This window comes from Stegodyphus dumicola, chromosome 8, assembly GCF_044657685.1.
Source record: "Stegodyphus dumicola isolate Sdum_Otavi_A_Nest chromosome 8, ASM4465768v1".
Taxonomy (NCBI): domain Eukaryota; kingdom Metazoa; phylum Arthropoda; class Arachnida; order Araneae; family Eresidae; genus Stegodyphus; species Stegodyphus dumicola.
Genome location: NC_140775.1, coordinates 128,060,626 through 128,073,733, shown reverse-complemented (window position 1 = coordinate 128,073,733; position 13,108 = coordinate 128,060,626). Strand labels below are relative to the sequence as shown.

The 13,108-nt window shown below is 32.4% G+C and overlaps 1 protein-coding gene across 1 annotated transcript in view; it reads left to right on the top strand.

Moving 5' to 3' along the window:
- The first annotated feature begins 1,924 nt into the window (after positions 1-1,924).
- LOC118199596 (uncharacterized) overlaps positions 1,925-13,108 on the top strand; it is a 44,550-nt gene continuing 33,366 nt past the window's right edge. The window contains exons 1-3 of the mRNA XM_035371489.2: positions 1,925-2,241; positions 2,349-2,416; positions 9,560-9,630. Coding sequence (XP_035227380.1) covers positions 2,223-2,241; positions 2,349-2,416; positions 9,560-9,630 — 158 coding nt within the window. The 5' untranslated portion in view covers positions 1,925-2,222. The remainder of the gene's footprint in view (positions 2,242-2,348; positions 2,417-9,559; positions 9,631-13,108) is intronic.

Genomic DNA, 13,108 nt, shown 5'->3' with positions numbered 1-13,108 from the left:
TCCAGAAGTTTCGAGCTTGTAAAGCTAAACTTTACCCCTTAACTTTGGGCGTATGCTTGCAAATGTAATAGAAAAAGTTGCAGGCAGCGTAGAACTCCGTTCTGCGGCAGATCGTAGATGCCCAGTGGTACCTTCGTAATAACCGGATCCACGAAGAACTAAATATTGTTCAGCTCGAGATCATTACTATTTTTTTGCAAAGAGATTTCATGAGAGGCAGAGGTCTATAGATAAACCCGTTACTAAAATTATTATGATTACTGATTACAATGATTTAGCAAATAGTAATAGGCCAATGACTGTCTTCAGCAACTATATAATGTAAAACTGTATTCTTTTGTATTTGTTATACCTATGTAGCTATATATTACTTGTTTTTATATCTCACTTATGCACGTTTGCTCCTCACCTCTTTTCTGTTTATGCAATTAGCTAATGCGCTAATTGACTCGTAACTGCCTATAACATTCTATTTGTATGTTTCTAGCCAAATCACCGGCTCGAACTGGGTTTTCTGATCAGTCTGCCGTTGTAGTGTGTTGTCTCATGTTCAATTATCTAATTCTTATTACATCTCTGTAAATTCAATCAGGTACAATCTCTTAGCTTTTTGGAAAACGGAGTTTGATACACCTGGGTGCCTAGGTTAACGCTTTACCCCAAGTCGAACATAGTTGAAAGTTTCGAAATATTTTAGAAATAATTTATTTGAGATATTGTAATTTTTTTTAAATTTCAATTTGAAGAGATTCATGCACTGTAAATTCAAGCTTCAATGCTGTCTAACTGAATATGTTATCAAGGTACTTTTGAATCAATAGGTCTTAAGTGGTGAACAAATACATGTAATACACACAAGATATAAATATAAATATACATAAATATAAACAAAAGAATAACATGATAAAGTAAATATAAAAATCAGACTTCTATGATTACATCTGGATTGAGTATGGACATTGGCCTCTTGTTATAAGTACCGTTATTATAATCGTAATTATAAATTCTGAGTTACTTGTAGTACGTAAAGGAACGTGAAACTGTCTGCCCAAGTGGTAGTAAAAATTTCTCAGTGTAATTATGCTTGATTCCGCATGAATTGCATTGTTTCTAATACAGGATGGAGCATTTGTAATTTGCCGCAGAACAACATTCTGGGCAGTTTTTCAGTTTTTTATGTAGATTTTTTACATGAATACGTCCAGACTGGACAAGCGTAAAACACTACATGGAACGCAGAAGGGATTTATAAATGACTAACTTATTATCTATAGACAGAACGCTGCAATTTAGGGGTTGAATTCAGCTATACGAACCCGAAACTTCTGAATAATAGAGTGCATATGTGGGGACCATGTGAAAGAATTTGTGCAGCTGCAATCTCTTTTTGGTTCTCTCTTGCAACAATTAGGAAAGTTAAACTGTTCTACATGGGGTAGGCCCTTCGGCCCAGGTACCAACATCACTTCCAGAATCGGAGTTGGCCTTGCCTAAAGTGACAGTGGATGCATACTAGGTTTATTGTCCTAAACCAGGGTTTCTAAAACTGTGGGTCGCGGGACCTGCAGCACGTGACGCTGTCATTTCGTCTGTTACTTATTTAAAATTTTCACTTTGTTCTATGTCTTAAAATTAGAAAATAATAACCGAAAACTGCAATAGTATATTAGAGTACAAGTGAAAAAATTGACAGTTTCACTCACGCGTGTGTCAGATTTGCGCTATACTTATGGGGGGGGGCTCACAAACCTTTTGTAAATATTATGCGGTCTTGGGGGTCGCAAAAAATCTCAGCGATAAAAAGGGGTCGCGACTGAAAAACGTTTAAGAAACCATGACCTAAACAATATTTTCTTGGGCTGGACATCAGAGCGTTACCTATCAGACATTTGAGATATTTTAGGTGTACAGTGGTGGCAATATATATGCAATAAATATTTTGAGTATTGAAGTCTTACCTCATAATAAATACGCGATTTTTTACTTGTTAACTTAAGGAAAGGTGTATCGTGTTTAAAATAGATTTGTACATTAAGTGATAGTTTGTGAATTGTTATAATTTTATTTGCTGAATCAGACGTCGTAAATATTTCGCCTTCATTTTCTTCTATCATTTTGGATCTTGATCAACTTTTTGCCTGATTGCTTAGAAAATTTATATCCTTTGCGATAATAAATGTTATAAAAATAATATATTTTTATAAGTTGTGTAGAGATTTGTTATGAAGATGCCTTCATCAGGTAAAATACTTACCTTCATGTAATTTAGATAGAATATTGCCAAAAACATGTCATTTAATGAAAAGTCATTAAGTTTTAAAAGATATTTTTTTCTCTGTATATCTTAGAATCTGATTTTCAAAACTATCATCAGAAATACCGAAATCTTAAGAGGAAGCTTAAAGTTCTTATATATGTAAGTATAAGAATATAAATGTATATCGTTTCCTCTTATACATATTACTTTATACTGTTTTTAAAGCATTTAGCAGCTGCAGATGTAGAATAAAAAAGGTTTGCTTATATTGATAACAAATTTTTCATAAGGAACTTTTTAGGATTGTGGATTTTAGGATGCTTTTTTTTTTTTTTTTTTTTATAATTCATGTAATTTTAATTTCATTTAATAAAATGATATAATGATTTTATGTAATGTTACTTGATTAATTAATTGAAGAATTACATGTAGTGAAGAATTCTTTTAGAATTAAGTAATAATTTGTAAATTAAGTGAATTAAGCATAAGACTCATATTTGAAGTCTTATGTGCAAGTCTCCTCTTGTAAAAGCATAATCGTTTGATTATAATTTTGAGTATTTTTCTACTATGCTCCTGCCTCGCTTCTGGGCCACTATTAAAAAGAAGCCAAACACATGCCAAGACCCACTGATAATACCATCTAGGGATTATGCATGCATGTGAATAAATATAATTAAACAAACACATATTATTACAATAGTGCTGCCAAAATCTGGATTGTGGATTTTAGGATGCTTTTTTTTTTTTTTTATAATTCATATAATTTTAATTTCATTTAATAAAATGATATAATGATTTTATGTAATGTTACTTGATTGATTAATTGAAGAATTACATGTAGTGAAGAATTCTTTTAGAATTAAGTAATAATTTGTAAATTAAGTGAATTAAGCATAAGACTCATATTTGAAGTCTTATGTGCAAGTCTCCTCTAGTAAAAGCATAATCGTTTGATTATAATTTTGAGTATTTTTCTACTGTGCTCCTGCCTCGCTTCTGGGCCGCTATTAAAAAGAAGCCAAACACATGCCAAGACCCACTGATAATACCATCTAGGGACTATGCATGCATGTGAATAAATATAATTAAACATACACATATTATTACAATAGTGCTGCCAAAATCTGTGGCAGGTGCATAATAGAAAAGTACCTACTTTTATTATAATGTATTTTGAATTTTATACCTTAATTTGTCATAGCAACATGCAAGCTTAATGATTTGTTACAAGTGCCACCCTATAGAGTATAGTAGTTAGTGGAGGCTGATTGCTAACCCAAAACTCAGGGTGTGGGTTTCATTCGTTTTAAGGTTAATACACAATGACAATTTTTTTTCCTCAATAATGTCTATTTTATATGTTTTTATATATTTCACTGTTGTGTGGTTGTGTGTGTGATTGTAAGTGTGTCAGCATTTGAATTTTTTCGGCACTTCCTTGATAACTTGGAATTCAAAAATATATAACTTTTTTTAAGCGCAGGTATCACATTGATAATTATTATGATTGCATATAAATAAATATGTTATGGTTTTATAATTGTATATTTTTCAAATTAAAAACAAAAATTTATTGTAAATTTTGTGTATAAATCAATACATATATACATTAGCTTTTGGTGTGCCACGAAATTCCAGAAAGATTTTTTGTGCGTCACAGGTGAGAAAAGGTTGCGGAGCACTGATGTATTAATATATATACATCATATATATATATATATATATATAAGGAAATATTATTAATGTTTATGTAGGGCTTTAATAGTTTAAGAATTAATGTCACATAATAAAATGTAATACTGATAGATGACAAATGCATTTTTCTTATAAAATGTAAGCAGCTAAGACACTGGATTAATTTTACTTTTATATTTTTATTAATCTTTAATATCATTATAGATTGTCAGTTAGAGATGAAAACAGTTGGAAAGTTTGGTGTATTAATTCAATTTTTTTAATTGTTTTCATTTCTCATTTCAAATAGTTTGTGCAAAATCTTTTAAATAACAATTTTCATTGATTTTTAAAAGAGAAAACAAAATTAAAATTCAATAAAACTTATGATGCCAAGGTTTTATTTAAAAGAAATTTGTTTATATGTATTTCATTTAACTTATAATATAGGAAATAGAGTTTTTCCCACAGGTGTATTAATCTTATTTGTATTTTGCCACTGTATACTTTCCATGCTTTTGAAGTAACTATTAGTTAATACAGTCAAAAGTCTTTAATCCGGAATGATCTATAAACCAGACCTCAAAGCTACAAACTTTCTGCACATGCGTAAATGTTTAGCAATGCACATAATGCATTTATGCTTGTGCGTAATACGCTTACGCATGCGCATTTAATATATAATTGACGGTATAAGCTAAGCTAAAATTATCTAATTATCTGTTTCAGTTAATGTTGCAAATTGCGTTGTTCCTTAATCTTCTAATTGGATCTGGTTTATTATTTCTTGCAGACTGTTAGAGCAATTTTATAAAAGTAAGCTTGAACTTTCGATTATGTCAAATAGAATTTCCGATGCTGGAGCTCCCAAAGGATCGACAAAGCGAAAGCATGTTTCGATGTCCATCAAACAAAAAGTGTAATTGCTCCAAGAAATGGATAAAGGCATATCCTTTGTTTTTCTAACCATTCCGAAATCTGTTTATCAATTTCACGCTGCTCTGCCGGGGGGGGGAAGGGATCATCGTGGCATGCAATGAACTGGAAGTTGATCTGACAGCACTATCCTCATCTTCAGGGCAGATGTTTTTATTTTATTTGGCTTGTAATTCCTTATTAAATGTAGTATTTCATCTCGATGTACTCCGTCTTTGATATGAATTAAATCAAATTCCTCGTCATTATAAATATCACCAATACACATCAAATAGATTTCTGATTGCAATTTTCTAATTTCGACTATGCGTAATGTATGCTTTACGCATGCGCGCGTTGAAAGAAATGTTTAATAAAGTAAACAAATAAATATTAAGCTTTTTTTTTTTTTCGTAAATTTTGATACCCTTTAGATCATAATTGCTCTGTATTTCATAAATTACGGTTTCATATTTTTTATTTTATAATTTCTGCATGTCATTTACCAGATTTAAATATAATATTTAAATATATACCAGATCTATAATCGGGAACCGCCGAAGTCCTGACGAGTCCGGATTAAAGACTTTTGACTGCATTTGCATGTAAAGATATAAAACATGTACAGCTTCTTCCCCACCCTTTTTTTAAGTGATGCATGCCCATTAATGTGAAAATGTGTTTAATATAGACAAAACTGAAAGATTATACAGTCAAATGTCTTTAATCCGGACTCGTCGGGACTTCGGCGATTCTGGATTATCGATTTTTCCAGATTATAGATCATCAGTTTAAATCTGGTAAGATGGCATGCAGAAGTTATAAAATTAAAAGGTTGATCTTTACAATATGGTAACTGGTAGTTTGGCGACATTTTGGAGACGATAAAGGTTACTACCTGGGACTTTGGTAATAATGTGAGCAATACTCAGTTCCGATTACGCATTATTTTGTGTGAGGGAAATGAGATATCATGGGATATGTCATGTGGTATTAATGGACAAATTACGGTTCTTTAATCGGAAAAGGGGAAAATCGGGAAAAAATCTGGAAATTTTGTATTTGGCTTTATTCTGTGTTGTGTGAAACAGTGTTCGTGAATTTTTAGATCCCATGGCCGTAACTAAAGTGAATTCGAAATGGGTTTTTATGTATGTATTAATTTAATGTATGTGCTCATTTATATTTTAAGTAGTGTTTTTGAATTTAATTATATTTTAATTAAATGATAGTTATTTTGGGAATTTTATGTTTGTAGGAATTTGGTATACGTTTTAGTTGAAGTAAACGTGCATGGAAATAATTTAAATATCTGACACTAAGTATTTGTAATGGTTGCGGTATGAATTCGTTGGTGACGTGTATAATGTAATAGATGATTTAGAGGTAAAAGTTTTTGGATATTGTATTTATTTTATATGTGGAAATGTTCATTACTTTTTCGCGATCAGGTAATTTCATATATGTTCTTTTTACCGGGTTTAAAGATTGAGAAAATTGTCATGTATTTTCGTGAAATTTTTCTAATTTATGAGAAAAAAGCAGTGTACATGGATATAGTGAAGAGTGTGCGCAATGCCATTTTTGTGCAATTCTGGGATGTTTTTTTAAGTAAAAATAAGTCGACGTGTACATGGTTTAGTGATATTTTAATTAAATGATAGTTATTTTGTGAATTTTGTGTTTGTAGGAATTTGGTATACGTTTAAGTTGAAATAAACGTGCATGGAAATAATTTAAATATTTGATACTAAGTATTTGTAATGCTTGCGGTATGAATTCGTTGGTGACGTGTATAATGTAATAGATGATTTAGAGGTAAAAGTTTTGGATATTTTATTTATTTTATATGTGGAAATGTTCATATTTGGAAAGGGTAAATACTTTTCGATCAGGTAATTTCATATATGTTCTTTTTACCGGGTTTAAAGATTGAGAAAATTGTCATGTATTTTCGTGAAATTTTTCTAATTTATGAGAAAAAAGCAGTGTACATGGATATAGTGAAGAGTGTGCGCAATGCCATTTTTGTGCAATTCTGGGATGTTTTTTTAAGTAAAAATAAGTCGGCGTGTACATGGTTTATGTGTATGTGTTATTTTGAAAAACACGTAAGGAGTATCGTATTGTGCACTTTTTCCCAATTTTGCAGTGAATATTTGTCATGAATAAGCAGTTTTGTTAGATAAAATTTCTAGCATAAGTGTAATTCGGCTAGTAGATTGTTGGAAGAAGTGTTCAGTAGATAAAAAGAAAAGAAACATGTCTTTACTTCGTGAAGACAAAATGGCGGCGGGAAAAAAAAATAGAGGGTTGCTGTAGGAGAGTTGGTCGCCAAAAAAACGCCAAGTTACCATAATGTAAAGATCAACCAATTAAAAATATGAAACCGTAATTTATGAAATAAAGAACAATTATGATCTAAAGGATATCAAAATTTACAAATAAAAAAAAAAGCTTAATATTTATTTGTTTTTTTTATTAAACATTTCTTTCAATGTAAGTTGTTTAAGTTGCTTTGTTTTATGTGATAATACTTTCTCTTTAATTCTATAAACAGACATAATTTCTTCTTCAGGTACAAAGTTCCGCTGGCAAGTCCTATAATTGCTGTGTCGAGAATACCGACTAATTTGTCAATCGAAATTTTTTCGTTTTCAATAACCTCTGTGTCACTTTCTTCACTATCGGAAGCGAATTATAATGAGGAGGAATTTGATTTAAATCATATCATATCAAAGACGGAGTACATCGAGATAAAATACTACATTTAGTAAGGAATTATAAGCCAAATAAAATAAAAACATCTGCCCTGAAGATAAGGATAGTGCTGACAGATCAACTTCCAATTCTTTGCGCGCCGTGTCGTTTCCCTTCCCCCGCAGAGCAATACCGACTTATACCGAGCGTGAAATTGATAAACATATTTCGGAATGATTAGATAATCAAAGGATATGCCTTTATCCATTTTTTGAAGCAGTTCCACTTTTGGTTTAATGGACTTTGAAACATACTTTCGCTTTGTAGATCCTTTACATATTAGTAAATATATATCGGAAATTCTATTTGACATAATCGAAAGTTCAAGCTTACTTTTATAAAATTGCTGTAACAGTCTGCAAAAAATAATAATCCGGATCCAATTCGAAGATTAAGGAACAACGCAATCTGCAACATTACCTGAATTAGATAATTTCAGCTTAGCTTATACCGTTCGTTATACGTTAAACGCGTTATACGTTAAACGTATTATGCGCATGCGCACGCGCATATTCGCAGCCGTAAAGGGCTGCGCATGCGTCAAAGCGACACATGCGCAGAAAGTTTGTAGATTTGAGGTCTGGATTATAGATCATTCCGGATTATGGGTGTCCGAATTAACGACTTTTGACTGTATATTTAAAGAAAACACAAATGGAACTACTCTTATATGCGCCCTCAGGTCGCCAAATTTCTTGCCAAATATTTTTGGCGAGAAACTTCACGCCGCTATATTACTACCTAACTTTTTTTTTTTCTCCATTTCGAATTCTAAGCTTAAAATATCTCCAAAAACGCGTTTTTCGCACATGCAAAAACCACGTTTTAAAGACAGAATTTAAGCTAAAAATCTGAAACAAAAACAAAAAATTTAGACAGCAGAAACGTAAATATTCTAGCCAAAAATATTTGACAAGAATCCATGTACACAATGATAAGTTAACTTCAGAAAACATCTACGAATTGCATATTCTAGGCAGCGAAGGAATCTATGAATTACACACACCTCGCTTCAATAAATTAACATTACAACAATAAATTTAAAAGAATACCATGTACACAGCATTCTGTTTAAACTTAAAAAAACATCTATGAATTGCACAATCTAGGCATTGAGCACATGCCAACCAAACAAACTAAACTAAATTGCAAACAATTAAAAAAAATAATAACAACAGAAATTCATATTAAAAAAACAATGAACATAACATTCATCAAAATAAAAGCAGTAAAATAAAATGCACTTACCATAATACATTCCTGAATAAAATTTCGTCAGTCATGCAACGTCTCTGAACAAAAGTGCTACGATTTTGCTATATGACATATCTTTCCGAGATTCAGAATTTTGAAAGTAACTATAAAAAAAACTTAGTTAGCATACTACAGGAAAACCACAATTCAAATCTTAAACTCCGCTGACAGCCACAAACTTTACCAGCAACCATATAACTGCAAATCCACACAAAAACTATCAGAAACGCCCTTCTTCGTTTGAGTTCTCATGGCAGCTTCACATTTCGGACTCCATTTTAAAAGTCTCACGGAAATTCCAAAACTACACTTCAGTCCTCATAAACACACCCATGAACTAAACACTTGTTAACAACTCCAACATCATACCTTTTAATACTAAATTTACTTTCACACAATCTAAAATATGTAACTGAAATCTTGCCACCACGTCTATCATTGCAACATAGGCTGTTTCAAAACACGCATGACACAAACCAATGAGCAATTAACCCACTCCAGTAAAGATTTTTCAACGTCAACAGGTTTGCCATACAACACGCAATCATCGCCACATTTCGTAATATTAGGGCATATTGGTAATATTGTGGTCAGAGCCACACAATCTAGTCAATATTTTAGTTTTAATTTTGTGATAATTATATATGTTTTTTTTTTCCCCTTCAACTTGATTTATCATGTTCCATTTCATTATAGGAAAATGAATGCTTTCAAGAGGAACTGAAGAAAGCACAGCGAAAGCTTCTCAAAGTATCTCGAGACAAGAGGTATTACAATTTTTGTATATGTTTTCATTCTATCTTTAATGCACAATTTTAAGGAATAAAATATTTCAGAATTTATTTTTGTGTAAAATTGGAGTAAAATGTAACATTTTGCTATATTTTTCAGGAAAAATATTTCAATTGGTAATTTTCCTTGTAAAAACAGCTACCATGCTTAGTAACCATAATTGGCATATTTAACCGCCTGTTCTGTTATATACAAATTTTATATGTAGTGGCTGCCTTAACAAGAAAGTATCTTTCAAAATATCAGAATAGTTCTTTAAATGAACCTTAGACTATTTTTATCACAAGGAAATAAGCATAAAAAATGTTCAGATGTTTAATTCAAAAAAAGAAACAATGACACTTGAGGAAGCCATGTGAATTTTATTCTTTTCAGGAATGGAAAAAGTTGTGTTATATGCAAGTTGTTATTAAAAAAGAGGGAAAAAGAAGTGTTAGAAATTTGTACTAAAAAATATAACCATATGACTTAAAAGGTTGATTTAAATTTCTCGTGAATCTTTTATTCATTTTAAAGAATTAATGTAATAAAATTTGAACACCAGCTATGGTTTGTGTAATGGTATATTTTAATCATGAAAAAATTTTTTACAGATTTTATTAAGGCATGTAGTATTCTGGTGTTCATAAAAATGATGTAGTGTTTGTTTTGATCAGGCATTGCACTGACAAAGACCTCTTGCATTCTCTTAAGAAACCAGTTTCTCGTATCTCAGCATTTGTCATAGTAAATACAGTAACCCCCTATTAACATGAACTTGCTTAAAGCAAACACTTGGTTAACATGAACAAAATTCTGATTCCAGCAGGAAAGTACTTAATCTTGGAGGTTAACGTGAAATTCAGTTAGCTTGAATTAGGAACGGTTTTTTAGTCCATTGCATTATTAGATTTTTTTATTTAACACAAACTTTGAAACATAGTCAGCACGGGTAACATTACTTGGAAATGATGATCATCATAAGAGCAAATGGAATATTGTACAAAGAAATGCTGGTGTTAGATTTGAGAAGTTTGTTATTGCAGATGATGATGTTGCCATGTGTGTTGCAGTGGAATCTGATGTACACTTTGCACAATGAAAAATGTGGAACAGTTCTATAGCTCCCATTCTACTGGGCCAGTTGACGAAATTTAATTTGCATTTTCCCTGCCTCAAAAACATAATGTGTAGTATATAGTAGATTTATATATAGCATTGTTCTAATATAGGTATTTTGAAATAAAATCGGATGTTTTCTTATATGACATTGATTTTTTTTCCATATTTCGATTCTAAGACTCATTATAACTAAATATTAAATTTTGTAAAATTTGCTGAGAAGCTTGAATTTAAAATTTAAAAAAAATATCTTGGTGCAATTCGTTTCAATTTGCGCTAAGAGTAATTCATATGGCGAAATTCTTAATTAACCTTTAATACTTGGAATCCTTTACTATAAAAAATATTCTGAAATTCTATTTTCTCTTACTGTATAGAAACCTTTCCCTTTCATTATGTATGAGCAAAAAAAAAAAAAAAAAAAAAAGTGCATTGTCCGGTAAAAGTATATTTTAGGATACCCCTTGGCGAAACTTGGCAATTTTGGCTGGTACATGGACACCGAGTTTGTGCAATTCTTTGACTTATTATTTTGACTTGTATAACGGCGATTTTTTGCGGCAAAAATTGCCGCTACACGATATCAAAATAACAAGACAAAGAATTGCACAAACTCAGTATTTATGTACACATCGACCTATTTTCACTTAAGTCCCCGAATTGCACAAAAAGGGCATTGCACACTCTCTTGAATTTATCCATGTACACGTCGACCTATTTTCACTTGAAAAAATCCAAGAATTGCACAAACTTGCATTGCGCCCTCCCTTCACTTTGTCCATTACACATCAATATATTTTCACTTAAAAAGTCAAAGGAGCACCCAATTCTACAATACAGGCAAACAAAAAATGCATAATCTCAATAAACTACATTTTAAACCAAACTGTAAAATAACATAAAAAAAGGAAAACATGTTATACAGTTAAGCACTACAAAAAGCAAATACCCACTTATCCTATTTAAAAGCCCCTTCATCTTTAGTCTGTGGCATACAAAATTCCTTAACAGCATCTGAACTCAAATTCGTATATCGGCGTCGCCACATCTGAAACTTTCTTCCTACAAACCCATTCAAATCCATCTAAACGGTTTTTACTTTCGACAAGACCCATATCCTTCCTACATACAGGACAGTTATAATGGCTACTAAGTAAACCTTCATTTACACACTAGTCAATTAACGCCCTTTTCCCCTTTCGTTCCAAATTGTACAGAAACTTCAAATTAATCTTACTACATTCAGCCATTCTACCGTCTAAACACTAAAACCAACACACACCACAAAAGTGCTTACAAAACATTCCATTATTCAAAATTTCCCAGAATCATGCACCCGATTACATCACAGTAGGGTTTCCATAACATTCAACTACTCAGGTTACCATAAATGAAACAACAACTTCGCCATAATACAAAGGGTACCTTAAAGTCTACTCTAACCCATTGTCCATTCTTTCAAATAATTATAACAAAGCACATAAACCACATTTGTTGTTGTTATTGCTTATAACAAATATGTCAAATTTCAAAACCCTTCAATATGTTTATATATATATTGTTACGAAATGTACAGGCGCGGTGAGATAGCTTCCTTGCAAAGCAGTTTTAGGGTTGCCATAAAATGGCAAGGGAAGGCAGGGTTGCCACATTTGGCGACAAATTTGGCGATATGCTTGTGGACGGATGGAGAACCATCTGGAACGAATTCTTACTGGTTTAGCCCAGAATGTTTTCGAACACCAGAAAAAGCTATATGAACCCTGCTGGTCTGCAGTCAGTTAGTGTACCTCGTCGAGAGGTCAAGTGAGAGTGCCTGGTAAAGTGCGAGATAGTTAATATCGAGTGGGTGTCTCGTCTAGCGAGTTAATTTCTGCGGAGTCGATCGAGTTGACAGCCAGGCAGTGAGTGCTGAGTGGGTCGTCGAATGCACCAAGACCTCGTAATGTATCGCGGTTAGATCATCGTCGACAGAGCATGTTGAGCTCTGGGAACGACCGAACTGAAGAGTCGGGAGCTATGCTCTGTGTGTTGCTGAGTGCATCGTGAGTTGTAGAGTGGAGAATCTCGAGAGTACGTGGAGTTCTGAGAACAAGCAAGCAGAGTCGGAAGCTCTACTCTAGTGTTTTGCAGTGAAGCTGTCTCCACCGTGATAGCCTGATAACCTGGAGGCTGTGTCGCTGATCTTATCAGCGTGTTTATAGTAGTTCATCGACGACTGTAAAAATGTTTTTTGGAGCTGTCCTGACAGAACTGGCCAATGAAGTGTGTTTCGATACTTCATCAAGTAGTATTGTCATTATTCACTCCAAATCCTCATGAACCCCGTACGAACGTGAAGGAAGAAAATAA